The sequence below is a fragment of the Hemitrygon akajei genome, chromosome 20 (assembly GCF_048418815.1).
Source record: "Hemitrygon akajei chromosome 20, sHemAka1.3, whole genome shotgun sequence".
Taxonomy (NCBI): domain Eukaryota; kingdom Metazoa; phylum Chordata; class Chondrichthyes; order Myliobatiformes; family Dasyatidae; genus Hemitrygon; species Hemitrygon akajei.
This window is the reverse complement of record NC_133143.1, coordinates 24,270,030-24,288,094: the sequence shown is the minus strand read 5'-3', so window position 1 is coordinate 24,288,094 and position 18,065 is coordinate 24,270,030. Positions and strand designations below refer to the sequence as shown.

The following is an 18,065-nucleotide window of genomic DNA, read 5'->3' as shown; positions in this document are numbered from 1 at the left end:
ACAAAGGTTGGGAGGTGTTGTGGATAGTGTGGAGGCCTGTCAGAGGTTACAACGGGACATTGATAGGATGTAGAACTGGGCTGAGAAGTGGCAGATGGAGTTCAACCCAGATAAGTGTGAAGTGGTTCATTTTAGTAGGTCAAATATGATGGCAGAATATAGTATTAGTGGTAAGACTCTTGACAGTATGGAGGATCAGTGGGATCTTGGGTCCGAGTCCATAGGACACTCAAATCAGCTGTGCAGGTTGACTGTGTGATTAAGAAGGTGTATTGGCCTTCATCAACCGTGGAACTGGATTTAGGAGCCGAGAGGTAATGTTTTTAGTTCAGATTAGATTAGATTCAACTTTATTGTCATTGTGCCGAGTACAGATACAAAGCCAACTGAAATGCAGTTAGCATCTAACCAGAAATGCAAAGAATAATGTTATTTACAAAATAACTGTGAATAAAAATAAGTGCTACAGCACACAAATATAAAAGTACTGAGACTGTCCAATATGGGTGCAATACTGTTTAGCGCAGTGATGTGAGGTTCAGCAGGGTCACAGCCTCAGGGAAGAAGCTCTTCTTGAGCCTGCTGGTGCGGGAGCGGAGGCTCCTGTAGCGCCTACCGGATGGGAGGGGAGTAAAAAGTCCATGGTTAGGGTGAGATGCAACCTTGATAATACTTTTCGCCCTGCCCAGGCAACGTTTATGGTAGATGTTCTCAATGGTGGGCAACTGGGTGCCGGTAATCCACTGGGCAGTTTTCACCACCCGCTGGAGTGCTTTGCGGTCCGATACGGGACAGTTGCCATACCACACTGAGATGCAGTTGGTGACTATGCTCTCAATGGTACAGTGGTAAAAGTCCATCAGTATCCTGGCTCAGAAGTGAGCTTTCTTGATGCTCCGCAGGAAATAAAGGCACTGTTGCATCTTTTTGATCAGGATGGAGGAGTTCAGGGACTAGGTGAGATCCTCGGAGACACAGACACCAAGGAATTTGAAGCTTGATACACGCTCCACTACAGCTCCATTGATGTAGATAGGGACATGAGTGTGGCTCCTAGAGTGTGTCTGAAGTTCACAATGATCTCCTTGGTCTCCTTGGTTGCAGCTATATAGAACCCTGGTCCGACCCCACTTGGAGCACTGTGCTCAGTTCTGGTTGCCTCACTACAGGAAGGATGTGGAAACCATAGAAAGGGTGCAGAGGAGATTTACAAGGATGTTGCCTGGATTGGGGAGAATGCCTTATGAGAATAGGTTCAGTGAACTCTGCCTTTTCTCATTGAAGCGATGGAGGATGAAAGGTGACCTGATAGAGGTGTATAAGATGATGAGAGGCATTCATCGTGTGGACAGTCATTTTCCCAGGGCTGCGATGGTTGCCACAAGAGGACACAGTTTTAAGGTGCTGGGGAGTAGGTACAGAGGAGACGTCGGGGTAAGTTTTTTATTCAAAGAGTGGTGAGTGCGTAGAATGGGCTGCCAGCAACAGCGGTGGAGGTGGCTACGATACGGTCTTTTTAAAGAAATTTTTGGATAGGTACATGGAGCTTAAAAAAAAGAGGGCTATGGGCAAGCCTAGTAATTTCTAAGGTTGGGACATGTTCGGCACAATTTTGTGGGCCGAAGGGCCTGACTTGTGCTGTACGTTTTCTATGTTTCTATTAAGCTTCAGATGATGGGCTGCTACCCTAACATTCTCCTTGATACAATATTGTACTTATTGTTCTCTCAACGATCAACGTTCAAGTTCTGAGGCAGCCCCAAACATGCTTCCCAGTTGGAATGAGGTTTTGGTGCTGGTGTACAGTGCCCTTTTCCCTGCAAACAAAGCAGTGTGCATTTCTGCCAAAAAAGTTCATCTTTTGTCTCATCTGTCTGCAGAACATAGTCCCAGAGGAGTCCTGGAACACCCAGGTTGTCTTTTGCAAACTTGAGATGTGCAGCAATGTTTTTCTTTGGGAGAGTAGTGGTTTCCTCCATGACGTCTTTCCATGAACATTATTCTTGTTCAGTGTTCTTCTTACAATGGACCCATGTACAGAGACTTCAGCAAGTGCTAGAGATTTCTACATGTCCTTGGGTTCTTTTTCACTTCTTTCAGTATTTCACATTATTCTCTTGATCTTTACAAGACGTCCACTCATAGGGTGAGTAGCAACGGTACTGAAATTCCTCCATTTGTATACAATTTCTCTTACTGTGGACTGCTGAACACTCAGATTTTTTAGAAATTCTTTTGCAGCCTTTTCCAACTTCATGCATCTCTACAATTCTTCTTCTAAGGTCCTCTCAAAGTTGTTTTGATCAAGGCATGGTGCACATAAACAGATCTTTCTTGAGAAGAACAGGCTCCCTCAGTAACCTGACTTAGTGTGCCTCTTTTTATAGGGCAATGCACACCTACAACCCACACCTCCAATCTCATCTCATTGATTGGAACACTTGACTCCAAATAGCTATTCTAGAAGGCATTACCTCAGATGTTCATATACCTTTTTGAACCTAGGCTTTTCTTGGTTAAATGGTGTACTCAGTATTGACAGGAAGTACAACTATTAATGTATTACTAGTTTAGGCAGATTGTATTTGTCTATTATTGTGACAGATGAAGATTAGACTGCATTTTATGAGTAAACAGGCAGAAAACCAAGTAAACGTAAAGGATTCACAAACTTCCTCTTGCATCTGTAGATAGGCCGGGGAGGAGTATGAAGCTGGGGCACGATGGGTGGAAAAGGTAACGGGCTGAAGAAGATGGGCCGTGGGAGAAAGGGAAGGAGAACAGACTCCAGACGTAACAGGCAGGTGAGGAGCAGAAGGGATAAGAGGGGAGCTAGAATGGGGCATGGAAAAAAAGAGGTGGGGGGGGGGGAGAAATTATCAAAAGTTACAGAAATCTATGATCATGATGTCAGGTAGAAGGGCTATCCATACAGAACATGAGGTGTTGCTCCTTAAAACTGAGAGTGGCCTCATCGTGATAGTAAAGGATGCCATGGATCTATATATTGGAATGGGAATGAAGATTGGAATTAAAATGATTGGCCAACAGGAAATCCTGCTTCTTTTTGATGGGGCGAAGATACTTGACAGAGGTCCCCTCATCTAAGTCTAGACTTATTGATGTGGAGGAAGCACCGAATGCAGTAGACTCACGGCTGAAGTTTTGCCTCAACTGGGAGGACTCTTTGGAGCCCTGAATGGTTGTGAGGGAGGAGGTGAATGGGCAGGTGTAGCACTTGTTTTGTTTGCAGGGATAGGTACCAGCAGGGAGGTCAATGGGGAAGGGTTAAATGGACAAGGGTATCATTGACAGAGTGATTCCTGTGGAGATGGGACAGGAGTGAGATAAAGATGTGCTTGGTGATAGAATCCCACTGATCACAATACAAGTTGCACAGAATGATGTGCTGGATATGGAGGCTCACGGCATAGTAGATAAAGACAAGAGGAATTCTATTGCTGTTCAGGAAGCAGAAAGAGGGGGTAAGAGTGGATGTCTGGGAAATGGAGGAGTTGCAGGTGTGGGCAGCATCAATGGAAAAGAAAGGGAAACTCAGCTCTTTGAAGAAGGAAAGGAAAGATAAGCCTTTTCCTGGAAATGGATATGCTGGAGACAGAGAAACTATGAAAAGGGTATGGCATTTCTGCGAGTGACAGAGTGGTAAGGCGTAGTCAAGGTAGCTGTGAGGATCAATAGGTTTATAACATATATCAGTAGCTGACTATTTCCAGGGATGGAGACAGAGAGATTGAGAAAGAAGGAGAAGTGTCAGAAATGGGCCATGTGAATTTAGGGCAGGGTATTAGTTGGAGGCAAATGAAATTGACAAGCATCACTTTACAACTGAAATGTTCATTAATAATACAAATGCAGTAAATTTATTTTGAACCATAGAGAAGATCTGCAGATGCTGGAAATCAAAGCAACACACACACAAATTGCTGCAGGAACTCAACAGACCTGACAGCATCTATGGAAAAGAGTAAACAGTCAGTGTTTCGAGACAAGACTTTTCATCAGGACTCACTGCCCAAGACGTTGACTGTTTACTCTTTTCCATAGATGCTGCCTGGCCTGCTGAGTTCCTCCAGCATTTTGTGTGTTGCTTTTTTTTAACAAATTGTTTTCTGTGATTTGTAGGTGTTCAATACTTGCATTACATACACCCCACTTACTTCCAAATTCTCAATAACAAAGCAGAGCTGGAAACAACCTTTTACATTATAGCATTTATAGATTCATGATAAAATACTTTAATTCAAACATATTTAGATCAACCTGAGCATAGTAAATCTGTAGAACATGGCAAATTCTGAGAATTTGCAGTTTTTCCTATTTCAATTTCAAGAAAAGGAAATCTGTTTAACAAAATGTTAATTTTCTTATAAAGTGGTGTGCAAGCTCATCTAAATTTGATATCTTTCCAGTTTCTTCTTATTCTTTTAAGCAAGTTTTTAATGTCCAAAGAGAATAAAAGTAAAACCTATTATGTATTAAAAGCAACGATGCCACTGACTGTTTAATATAAGGCAAGAAACACCATCACCACACATGAAAAATTTATGCTTGATATCGAGTGTATGTGGTAAAGCCCCTTTCCTTTCCATTAACACAAGATATTTTACAGGTGCTGGAAATCCAGTTACATACACAATGCTAGAGGAACTCAGCAGGTCAGGCAGTTTCTAAGGAAATAAATAAACAGTCGATGTTTTGAGCACAGACACTAAGGTTGTTGTGTCAAATGACTGCTTATTCATTTCCATAAATGTTGCCTGACCTGCTGAGTTCCTCCAGCAGTTTGTATATGTTGATCTGGAATTCCATACAGCTTTGTGTTAGGCCTTTTCATCAGGACTGGAAAGGAAAGGGGAAGAAACCAGAAAAAGATGATGAAGGGAGGGGAAGGAGTACAAGATGGAAGTTGAAAGGTGAAGCCAGATGAGGGGGAAGGTAGGGGGATGGAGGAGGGTGGATGAAGTGGGAAGCTGAGAGGTGATAGGTAGAAAAGGTAAATAGCTGAAAAAGGGGTATCAGAGAGGTGATAGGCAGATGGAGAGAAGGTGCAAGAGGGGAATGGGAAATGGAAAAGAAAAAGTGGAAGAAATTACCGGATATTAGAGAAATCTAAGTTCATGCCGTCCGGTTGTATGCTACCCAGATGGAATATAAGGTGTTGCTTCTCTAACCTGAGAGTTGCCTCATCGTGATAGTACAGGAGGACATGGATCAACATGCTGGAATGGGGAAGGGGATTGGAATTAAAATGGTTGGCCAACAGGAAGTTCTGCTTGTTGCGGATGGAATGAAGGTGCTCAAAGCGGTCCCTCAATCTACGCCAGATTTCACCAATGTAATGAAATCGCATTGGGGGACACGATTTTATTAAATTTACAAAAACAAAATTCTAGATTATAAAAGGAATTTCAAAAAGTTCAATATAATGGCTCAGATCAATATTCAGAGAAAACTTGGCATTTTCCTCAATCTAAGTGAGGGATCTTCTCAACTGCACCCTTTTCAGGCACAAGGGTAATAATCATCAAAAATTATTTGAAGCACATGCAAATTGACAAAGGATAAATAAGATTACGGGGCTAAATGCCTGGTTCAAAGCTACGTGTAAGAGAATGGATTCTGGTTCATACAATTCTTGGCACTAGTACTGAAGAAGGAGACAGTGGGTACAGTGGAATGAGCTCCACCCGAACCAAGCTGATACCAGTGTTCTGGAGAAAATTAAAACTAGGTGTGAGAAGAGATCCAAGCACAGAAGGAAATGAAAGAATAGTGGCAGATGATAGTGAGGGGGGCATTGACAATCACAGTGAGATAGGCCAGGGCAAAAGATATAAACAGAAGTTTGCAAATCATTGCAAATCCAGAGTTGTAAGTAACTATAAACAAGTCAAAGCTTAGTGTTCTTTATTTGAACGCATGTTGCATTTGGAAACAGAGAGATGAGCTGCTGACACAAGTCAGTAACGTGAGGATGATGTAACATCTATTTCATAAGTGTGTTGCTCGGTGACCTGGACAATATTCCAGGTCACACACAGTTCCAAAACAACAGATTAAAGGTGAAAGGCGGTGGGGTGGCATTGTAATCAAGGACAACACTTTAGCAGTGCTGTGCTGAGTCATAATATAAAAGCAGTGAACAAAGATTTGAGTTGACAGACAAATGAGGACATGGATGGAAATAGTCTATGGATGACCTCTTGGGAGATCAGAGCGAGTGGGGAAATATCCAGGACGTGTCTGAAGGGAAATGAAATTATCATGGAAATTTTTAATTTACTGTACATATTGATTATAAAAATAAATGATGGAATGCATCAGAGATTGTAATATAGAGCAGTAGTTTTTTTTTGCAGAGTCTACCCAGGAAAGGACCATTTTCAGATTTAGTCCTCTTTAATGTGGAAGGACTATAGGGGACCTTGTATTTATAAATTCCAGGAGGGGGTGTAACTACAAAATGATTGCATTCCAAATGTAGTTTGAGCAGAATTTGTTGCCACAAGCAGCTGTAGAGGCCAAGTCATTGGGTGTATTTAAGGCAGAGATAGATTGATTAGCCAGGGCATCAAAGGGTATGGGGAGGGGAATGGGGATGACTGGAAGAATTGGATCAACCCATAACTGAATGGTGGAACAGACTTGATGGGCCAAATGGCCTACTTCTGCTCCTATATCTTGGGGTCTTATGAACCCCAGTGTCTTGAATTTAAATAAGGAATCTATTATGACATGAGGAAGGAGCTATCTGAAGTTGAGTGGATAACCAAGACACAGGTCAGCCAATGAACAGTGGCAGATAACAGCTGGTCTATAATCCTCTAAACAAGTTAGTTCCAATCAAAAATTAGGATTACATGAGAAAGGAACACAATCCAAAGTGAACAAGGAGGAATGACAAAAGTTTAAATTGGAAAGTAAGGTATACAAGTTGACAAGGGATAATGTTAGAGGACAGGGAAGTTTTATAGAAATCAAGTCACCAGGGCCAGATGAATTGCATGCTCCAGAAGTGGCTACAGAGATAGTGGATTTGTTGGTTAAAATTTTTCATGACTCACTAAACTCCAGAAGAGTATCAGAAAACTGGGAAATAGCCAACATGATTCCTTTGTTTAAAAAAGGAAAACGGCAGAAGAGGGAACTATAGTTAGGCAATTAGTTTAACAGCTGTTACTGGCAAAATGCTAGAGTCAATCATCAAAGAGAAAATTGCTAATCACTTAGGAAAGTTGAATATAATTAAATCTAGTCAGCATGGTTTTCTGACAGGTAAACCATGTTTGATAAAATTGATCAAGTTCTTTGAGGATGTAATGGCCAGTTGATACAAGACAAATTTGCAGATGTGGTGAGTGTATTTAGATCTCCAGAAGATATTTGACAAGGTGCCACATAAGAGGTTAGTGCATAAATGAAAAGCCCTTGTTATCAGAGAAAGTACGTTAGTGCAGATTGAAATCTGGCTGCTTCATTGTAAACAGAGTGTTGGAATAAATGGGTGCTTTCAGAGTGGAAAGTGGTAACTGGTGAGATAGTAACAGCAATTCAAATCAAGCACTGTGCAGAACCTTGAAACAACAGCTCAGAAAGAAGCAAGAATTGATGGGAAATCAAACACAAGAAAGTCTATAGATGCTCAAAATCCAGAATAACACACACAATGCTGAAGGAACTCAGCAGGTCAGGCAGCATCTATGGAAATGAATAAACAGTCGACGTCCCTGCCCGAGACCTTTCTTCAGGACTGAGAAGGAAGGGAGAAAACACCAGAATAAAATGGATGGGGGGAGGGGAAGGAGGACTAGCTGAAAAGTGATAGGTGAAGCCAGGAGGGTGGGGAAAGTTGTAAAGGACTAGAGAAGAAGGGACCTGATAGAAGAGGAGAGGAGAGTGGATCTTGGGGGAAGGAGAAGAAGGAGGGCACCGGGGGGACACAATAGGCAGGTAATCGGATTGGAAGAGGTAAAAGGCCCGAGTAGGGAATACAAGAAGAGGTAAGTGGGAAGGAAAAAAATACCACAATGAGAAATCAATATCCATGCCATCAGATTGGAGCCTACTTAGACAGAATATGAGGTGTTGCTCCTCTACCGAGAGTGGCCTCTTCAAGAGGAGGCCATGGACCAACATGTTGGAGTGGGAATAAGAATAGGAATTAAAATGGTTGGCCTCCGAGGAATGCTGCTTTTGACAGATGAAGCAGAGGTGCTCAATAAAGATATCGATTTACATCAAGTCTCTGTAGAGGAGGCCACATTAGGAATACTGGATACAATAGACAACCCCAGCCATGTTAGGAGTACTGGATACAATAGACAACCCCAACAGATTCGAGGATGAAATGTTGCCACATCTGGAAGGACTGTTTTGGGCCTGAAGGAGGTGAGGGAGGAGGTCAATGGACAAGTGTAGAATTTCTGTCACTTGCAGGGATATGTGCAAGGACAGAGATTAGTGGGGAGGGACAAATGGACAAGTGTATCATTTAGGGAGATATCCCTGCGGACAGCAGAGAGTGGGGGGGAGGTAAAGCTGATTTTGTTGGTAGAATCCCTTTAAAGGTGATGGAGTTTGTGGAAAATTTGCAGAGGCTTTTGGGGTGGTTGGTGAGAACAAGAGGAGCTCTATCCCTGTTAAAGCAGTGGGAGATGGATGTGATGCAGGCAGCATCAATGGTGGAGGAAGAGAAAATGCATTCTTTGATAAAGGAGGATATCTCTGATATCCTGGAAAGGAAAACCTCATCCTCCGGAACAAATGTGGCAGAGACAAAGGAACTGAGAACAGGGAGTAGCAGTTTTACACAAGAAAAGGTGGGATAGTCGTGGGATCTATGGGTTTACAAAAGATGTCGTTGACAGTTCGTCTCCAGAGATGGAGACAGAGAGATCAGGAAAGGAGAGAGAGGTGTCAAAAATGGACTAAGTGAATTTAAGGGCAGAGTGAAAGTAGGAGGAGAAGTTGATGAAATTAACGAGGTTAGCAAGGATGCATGAAGCAGAACCAATGCAGTCGTCAATGTTATGTAAAAGAGCTGGGGAGTATTACCAGGGAAGGCTTGGAACAATGGCTGTTAAACTTTGCCAACAAAAAAGGAAAGCACAGCTAGGGTCCATTTGGGTGCCCATGGCTACACCCTTAGTTTGGAGAAAGTGTGAGAAGACGAAGGAGAAAATTGTTGAGGGCTAGGATCAGTCTGCTGGATGGAGGAGGATGATGGTGGAGGGGAGTTGATTGGATCTTTTGTTGAAAAAGAAACAGAAAGCTTTAAGACCTCCTTGACGGGGGATAGAAGTGTATAGGGACTGAACATCCATGGTGAAAATGAGGCTGTCAGGGTCAGGGAATGGGGAGCATGTGAAGGATCACAGATGTAAGTGGGAAAGAACTGAACCAAGAGGGACTGAATGGAGTTAACATATGTGGACACGAGTTCAGTGGGACAGGAGCAGAGAGAGACAGTGGTCCTGCCCAGACAGTCAGGTTTATGGACCTTGCATAGAAGATAGAAATGAGCAGTGTGGGGTAAGGGAAAAGAGTTTGGCAGCAGTGAATAATGGATGGGACTTCTCCAGAATTGATGAAGTTAACGATGGTGTTGGAGACAATTTACTGATCCAAAAAGGATCTAGTGCTTTCCCGGCATACATGATGAATAAACTCTTCGCGGACTTCCAGCCAAGTACAGGTATAGATTATAACCAACACTTCGATGACAGACTCTACCACCTTCTTAGAAGATGGCAGAGTTTGTCATCGAGACATCAGTTGTGATCAGTATCTGTATCGAGTCAGAAGTCCGAGAAGAGTTTCTTCGTAATTTTTTGATGGTCCAGAAGTAGTGGTCAGTTCACCACACTACAACAGCACCCCCTTTGGCTACAGGTTTGTTGATAAGGTTGGAATTTGTGCAGAGGAAGTGGAGCGTGGTGCATTCAGGGAGTAAGGTTCAAGGAACAAAGTGGAGTGCTGAAGTTGAGCCAGTTGATGTCTTGTCAGTAACTAAAGATGAAACGATCAAGAGCAGGGTGTCCAAAACGAGGAAGAGAGCTGGGATGGCAGAAGGAGTCATTACTGCGGGTTGAGGAATTCTTGCCAAAGAAGATGGAGGCAATGGAGCGAGAACTGGGAATCATGGCAGTCACAGAACTCACTGAGATTGGGTGAAGGGAGACAAAGGTAAGGACAAAACTTTCCCTTCTGCTGAGGACAGCTCATTCCACTTCAAAGAGGGGGAGATCGGAAGGAATGGTGAAGGCACGCCAGGCTTTAGAGCGAGGATCAGAGTGGGGAGGACAGCTGGTGTTGTCAGATGAAGGAGGTGGGTTGGGGTGTTCAGGGAAGGAAGGGTGGCAGGAAGATGGAGACTCTGAGGAGCAAAGAGGTAATGGGGAGTCTGCGAAAACAAGGGCTGGAGAGAGGATGTACTGCAGATATCAGCTCTAGGCCTGCAGTATTCACTTGTTCATTATTTACATTAATGACCGCGAAGAAAGGATAGCATGTGAGGTTTCCAAATATAAGATAGGTGGTTTGGCATGTTGTGATATAGTAACTGTGATTTTGCGGTGAGATATGGATAGATTGAGTGAGTGGATAAAAGATTGGCAAGTGAAGTTTAATGTGGGGAAGTATAAGATCATGAACCAGTATGAGAATCAAAAGGCAGATCTTTATCTAAGTGCAGAGTATGCAGTCTGCACTCTTGTGCATGAATCAGTCTCGGTGTTCTTGTGCATGAATCACAAAAAGCAGACAAGCAATTGCAACAAGTAGTTAAGAAGGCAAATTACATCATAGTCTTCACCTCTCCTGCCTATCCCCTCCTGCTTCCCCTCCCCCACTCCTTGATCTTTCCTCTGATTGGTTTTCCACCCTCCCCCCACCTTCTTTATAGGGCCCTTGCCCCCTCCTTTAGTCCTGATGAAGGGTCTCGACTCGAAACGTTGACTGCTTCTTTCAACGGATGCTGTCCGACCTGCTGAGTTCATCCAGCTTTTCGTACGTCTTGATTTGACCACAGCATCTGCAGTGCTGTGCAGATCCTTGCAAAGGGCTTGGAATTAACAAATAGAGAGGTTTTGTTGCAGTTGTGCATGGTGTTGGTGGGGCCTCACTTTGAATACTGCATAGTTTTGGTCCCCTTACCTCAAAAGATACAGTAACATAAACACAAGAGATTCTACAGATGCTGAAAATCCAAAGTAATACTTACAAAATGCTGGAGGAACTCAGCAAGTCAGGCAACATCTCTGGAAGGGAATAAACAGTCGACATTTTGGGATGAGACCCTTTGTACAAAGGAACTTGTGGGTTGAGAGGGTTATCCCATCAAGAGAGACTAATTAGTTTGGGCCTGCATTCTTTAAAATTTGGAAGAATGAGAGGAGACTTTTTTTCAAGTATATAAGATCCCAAGAGGGCTTGATAGGGTGAATGTTGTGTAAATGTTGCAGTGTTATAAAGGATTGCATGGACTGCTGAGAGCATCATCAGGGCCTCCCTTCCACCCATTAGCAACATTTATCAGGAACACTGCGTATGAAGGGCCCTTAGCATTATAAATGATCGCTTTCATCTGTCTAACAATCTCTTTGACTCCCCACCATCAGGCAGGAGGTACCATAGCATTAGGACAAGAACTGTTAGGAGGGGAAATGGCTTCTTCCCCCAGGCCGTGAGACTACTGAACTCCCTGCCACCACCCAGGTCTCATCATGTATGAAACATCAGTAGCTTTACACTGTTTACTTTTTAAACTTCTATCGTATATGCAACTTATTATTTGTGGTAATATTACTTTGTGTGTTATGTGTGTGAGTTATATGTACTGTGTTGTGCACCTTGGTTCAGAGGAACATTGTTTCATTTGGCAGCATGCATGCAAATGGATGAATGACAGTGAACTGAACTTGAACTTGAGTTTTCACTCACGGGAAACCCACAAACAGAACGTAACTGCAAGATAAGGGGCCAGTCATTTAAAATTGAGGGACCTAGGAATTTCTTCTCTCAGAGAAACTGTTAGAGACATTCATTTTGTTCAAATTAATTCAAACTTAACTTAATACCATATCCTTATTATGTAAATAGCCACAGTATGCTAATATGCCAAAACTAATGGTCTCATTATACTTGGCAAGCAGGTTGTTCTCACCCAGCCAAGCCCATCTCCATTAAAGCAAAAAGGCAACATTCACACTGAACTTCATTCTTGACTGCAATTCTTGAGGGTTAAGACCATCTTTGCTGAACTGTTTGAAACCCTGCAAACTGTAAAAAAAAAGAATCAAAGGAAACTAAATTTTGCTCCATCTTAGAAGTCTATACTTTGCAATGAAAAGATAAGTCCGAGTAAAACACTCAGATTACCAGTTTGAACTGAGAGAAGAAGCTTGCTCTGGATCACAATTATCCAAGGACCAATCTAAATCTCTTTAAGAACTTACTACTGAAAATGAAGCATTAGAAGAAACTCATACCCCAATAATGCTCAATCCTTTAAGGTAGTCCATCCGTGGCTGGGCTTGAGGAACACATCCAGCAACTACCACTTTTTTATCTTGCTCTTGAGCCTTCCTGAAATGGGCACAGAGGGCAGCCAAATTAGAGTAAAATTCAAAGTAAATTTATTATCAAAGTACATATATATCACTATATGCAAACCCAAAATTAATTTTCTTGCAGACATTCACAGTAAATGTAAGAAACATAACAGGATCAATGAAAGACCACACCGAACAGAACAACCAATAAACTATTCAAATACAAAAAAGAAGAAAAAATATTAATAATAATAAATAAATAAGCAATAAACTTCAAGGATATGAGATTAACTGTTCTTGTAAGTGAGTCCATAGGGTGTGGGAACAGTTCAGTGATGGGTGACTGAAGTTGAGTGAATTTATCCCCTCTGGTTCAAGAGTTTGATGGATGCAAACAATTACAATTGCAAGCAACCAGTTCAGGTCAATAAAACTCCAACTCCAATATTTGGACATTTTAAAAGTAATGGCACAATTATCTACCCAAACTTTTATAAAAGCTAAACTGAGAAGCGCAACATTTACATCCAATATATGTAAACAACAACCTTGACTATTGCAAGTGCTCTGAAAGATCATGAATTCATTTAGAAGTGTGATAGGATTACAAATCACTTGATCAGTAGTTCCTCATTTAAACATATACATGGCATATGTTTATACAACAATTTTAACAAAAGCAGAAACTTCTGACCAGTCTTAGGTGAAAGTGATACAATCAATAAAGCTTTAAGAGGGACACAATTTTTTTGCCAACTGGCATATTTCAGTTACATAAAGAAAACACAAAATATTGTGAGTGTCAACATTGCATTTGCTTTGGAGTTTGCAATAAACAGCCAACTATTCAGTTTACTCTGAACACAAAAGGTAATTTGTGGATATTACTGGCAAAAACAAGAAAACTGAAAAAAAGCACAGAAAATGCTTGAAATACAAGTCAATTAGCATATCTAAAGAATACACGCTTTAGATATCAACTTTTGTTAAAACCACAGACACAAGACTAAACTTATAACAGAACTAAGTACAAAGTGGGATAGAAGAAACAAGAAGAGACATGACTTCAACAAAATTATATCTGATCTTCTACGTCAACATCATTTTCTTTCCGATAACCCATATTCTTTGATTCCTTCACTGGAATGGAGGGGCAGGCTGAGGAGTCTACAAATCAGGTCAATGATTCAGATTGAGGAGTAGGTAATTTAGAAATTATATGAGAAGTACGTTTTTCAAAGGGTGCTTACTCTTTGGAATTCCCTACCCTAAGGATGGGATGGCTTAGTTATTGGTAGAAGTCATAGACTATTACAGGTTAGAAACAGGCTCTTCAGAACATCTAGCTGATGCAAAGCTGATCTTCTACCTAGCTTCATCTATCTGCACCAAGACCATATCCCTCCAAGCCCCACCCATCCACCTATCCAAACTTCTCTTAAATGTTATATTTCAAATTGCATCTACCACTTCTGCTGGCAACTTGTTCCACACTCACACCGCCACCTGAGTTACGTTTCCCCTCAAATTCCCCTTATTTAATATCTCACCATTCACTCTAAACCTAAGATCTCAATTTTTAATCTCAACCGACCTGAGGTGAAAAAGCCTGCATGCATTCAGCCTACCTATAGTCCTCACAAATCCGTAAACCTCTATGATATCTCTCCGCATTCTCCTGCACTTCAAAGAATAAAGTCCTAATCTATACAACTTATTAACTTTAGTTTTGAATTGCTAGATTAAAGCAAATCTTGTATCTTAGCAAATACTTTCTAGTTTCCTATAGATAACATCGGATTAATATTAAAGTGCACAGGACCCAATTTCCAAAATTCAGAAAATAATCAATTCAGAAATAAATATTCTAATTACAAAAAATATAGCAGCTATTCTGTTAATGTTATATGTTAAACAATCTGCTGTAGAACTGTGGAAAGGTCTGGCACCAACAATCATTCTACAGTCATATGCAGCAGATCACATTTCTTCCCTATTCTGATGATTGGTCTGAACAACACCTGAACCTCGTGACCACGTCTGCATGCTTTTATGCATTGAGTTGCTGCCAGATGATTGGCTGATTAGATATTTGCATTAACGAGCAGGTGTACAGGTATACCTAATAAAGTAGCCACTGAGTGTATAACAAGTTATTAATTATAACAAGTGTATAACAAGTTAACAATTATATGTGTACAGCAGTCTCTAAAGTTGAAGACTGACTTACATTTAAACTAGTCTATATTCTTCATTATTGTTAAATATCTTCTTGGCAAACCCTTATGGCCTCTTCTTTTCTCAGGAGAATGGCCCCAGGTCTTTTAAACCATCCATATAACCTTACCCCTGATATTATTTAGCAATTTTTTAAATTTATATTATTTTTCCTTTGTAACACTCACATTCACTGCCATCATACTGATTCATCGGGGGTAAAGCAGATGCAGTAAGACAGCCAATATCCTTTTTTGTGCATTTGATAGAACTTGACTATTACCTCTGTTGGCTACCATTGGCGCACTGAGAATCCATAAGTATAGCAAGCATTCCTGTTCATGTGGTCAACTGGCAGAATTCCAACTCACATTTAAAATCTTATTCAATTTCACAGACATATTTTCATCTGGATTAGTGACAACATTTTCATGTACACAATGCCAACTGCTCAGAGCATTCTCATACCTGCTTAATTTCCATGTGAGCTGTGTACAACTGAGCATTTATCCAAGTCAAATATAAAGAAGGTTCACCCTTCATGGATACGAAAGATTTGGAGGGATACGGGTGTAACGTGGGCAAATAGATTAGCTTAGATGAGCATTTTGATTAGCACATACAAGTTGGGACAAAGGGCCTGTTTTCAATGGATATTAGTCCATGACTGCAAGTTAGCTCTGATTATTGATAACAATACTGACAAAAATGTCCTTGTTGAATCCAAAGCATTCTAGTGATGTCACAAAATCTTGGAAAGTTGAGAACTTACATCCAAGTTTTTGTCATGCAACTTTTCCAGATGCAAGTTTTGACCAGCAGTCAAGTACTGCTATTGTTTCTGTGAAAGCTATCAAAATTGCATGTGAGTAATATTTTCCAGTGTTCTTATCTATAAGTAAATAATACAGAATGTTACAAAAAGTCAATGCCAAATTATTTCACAAAAACTTCTATAGTCATGGTTCTCTGATAGAACAAATAATGAGAAAAAAATTCCATCTGCTGGACAGTTAGCACTTAGGAGGCATTAATGCAGTTACCAATAAAGCAACAAATCAGGCAGGTAGTTCAGTTTATGTGTCTCTACTACACACAATTAAAATTAATGCTACCATACATTAATTTTCCTTGATTGGGAAAAGCTAATCAATATTCTATGCACGTAAAGAAAACTTAATCAGAATCATTCCGTATCTCCACGCCTTCAGATTTGATCAGAGCTCTGATATTGCAATATATACCGTATATAAAAAATGTGTGTGTGTGATTTATTTTTATATATATATTGCAATTATGGTGTGCAACAAAACCATGAGGGAAAATGGATCAGCCATGATGAAATGACAAAGCAGTTCGATGGGCCAAAAGGCCTAATTCTGTTCCTCTATCTTCTAGTCTTGTTACGGTCTTAAAACCAGAAAGCCAAATACAGCCCAACTGCTGCTTCTCTTCAGTATGCCCAGGAATTTCTGACTGAGGAAAACCCTTCTTCATTTATTTAATAGATATACTGTAGTTGAACTTTTATCCACAAAGCACTTGATTACAGAATCAGCAAGAGACAATACGGAGAATACCAGACATTAGTAATGATATTTTTCACTTATTATGTAAAAGTATACTAAATAGGAAACTATTAATCTCAGGGGCTGGACATCAGAATGCTATGATTACTCATTTCAAATTATTTGAATGCAGCTCCAATGAAAAAGTTGATGTAAAGAAGAAGCATCTTTTAATTGGACACCCGCACACATATCTATATAAAACTCAATCTTTAATTTGTTCTTGCACCATCAAAATAATTTAAATAAACCTCCTGCAATCACAAATAGAGATTCTAAAATAGCCAGTGTTGACTAATCCACCAAATGCTTGTGTTATTTTTCAGGAATTTTGAGAGACTAAAGAATAAATATTTAGAAGACAAAATATTTTCAAATGGCCAGTTCAAAGCAATGCAATTTATCAATCTCCAATTGTATGTTGAATATAATGCATTTACAGCAGTCCATTAAATATGTGCACCATTGAATTTAACTCTTAAGTATTTATCATAGCAATATTTCAAGGTTGTTCAGTTTGAATCTATAGAGTTTGTTCTTCATCACTTTTCTATATGGCAAATACTGAACTCTCTTCTCCCTGCCTTTGTTTGAAACACCTAAATTTCCCATTTGTTTGTTTAAAAATATAGAATAATTAATTGCAAGCCTATTTTTAAAAATCTAAGACCAAACAAGTTAGAATCATCAAAACTACAATTATTGAAAGGGCTCTATTTTGTTTGCAATGGAACTGAGTATCCCAAGACTATAAAATAATGATATCTACTGGTCCCATATAATCCCATATGTGATTGCAACAGATACTCCACCATAAACAAAACATCATCTATCATTACTAATAATCAGATGCCAGAAATATACAGTGTACAAAATCTTAACAAATACCAAATAACATTGACATAATAAACATTACACAAGTCCAACTGGCAATCACCCACATAGAAAATATCCAGAACATAAAAACTAACTATGTAAAGAAGGATTGCCATTATAACCATCAATCTGTTACCGCTTTCGGTAAGATGGTGGCACTCTTAAACGCAGCGGCCACCCCGGGGCCAACTGAAGATGTACTTGTTTGGTCTTTATGTCTTTTTCACGATCACAAATCACTGCTAGATAATAAAAACATAAGTACTTTAGAACTATCCCATCAGTGAGCTGCTCAATAGTGATGTAGCTGAACATATTGCGTACCGTCGTGTTACCACCTGGACTCACGTACCATTGTTCTGCTGAGATGTTGTGTGCTGTGAGTGATCGTCTTGGTTGTTTTTCATCGTGATCGCAAGACCCTGTTGGACATTGGTAACATAGAATATTGCAAATCTGGTTCACTGGTACATTGGAAAAACCAACACAGCAGGGGAGACTCACAGACTCTCATGCCATGAAGGTCGATTATTACAACTGCCCAGGGAAGGAGGCACCAGAGGCAGTGTGGGAGACAGCAGAAGCCCCTGTGGGCGTGTTGGAATCCATACTGAATTGGGGACTGGCCCTCTTGTCAATGCTGCTCTCCAGTGTTCACTCTGTACTGCCTTCCAGTATTCACTTGGTAGAGGAACAAGCTGGACCAGGATAACTTACCATCAATCTACCAGCCATTTCACTCAGGGCTCTGGGCTATCTTCTTTTTTACTTTCTGACTAAGTTTTTCTGTTGTCGTAACCATAGGTGAGATGCGCTAGGTGGAGAGTGCTGT

The 18,065-nt window shown here is 40.6% G+C and overlaps 1 protein-coding gene across 2 annotated transcripts in view; it reads right to left on the bottom strand.

The window, feature by feature from the left end:
• The window catches only part of cdkal1 (CDK5 regulatory subunit associated protein 1-like 1), a 508,040-nt gene that overhangs the window by 400,744 nt on the left and 89,231 nt on the right, over window positions 1-18,065 (bottom strand). For both annotated transcript variants that reach the window (XM_073024019.1, XM_073024017.1), the window contains exon 5: window positions 12,510-12,606. In XM_073024019.1, the coding sequence (XP_072880120.1) occupies window positions 12,510-12,606 (97 nt within the window). The remainder of the gene's footprint in view (window positions 1-12,509; window positions 12,607-18,065) is intronic.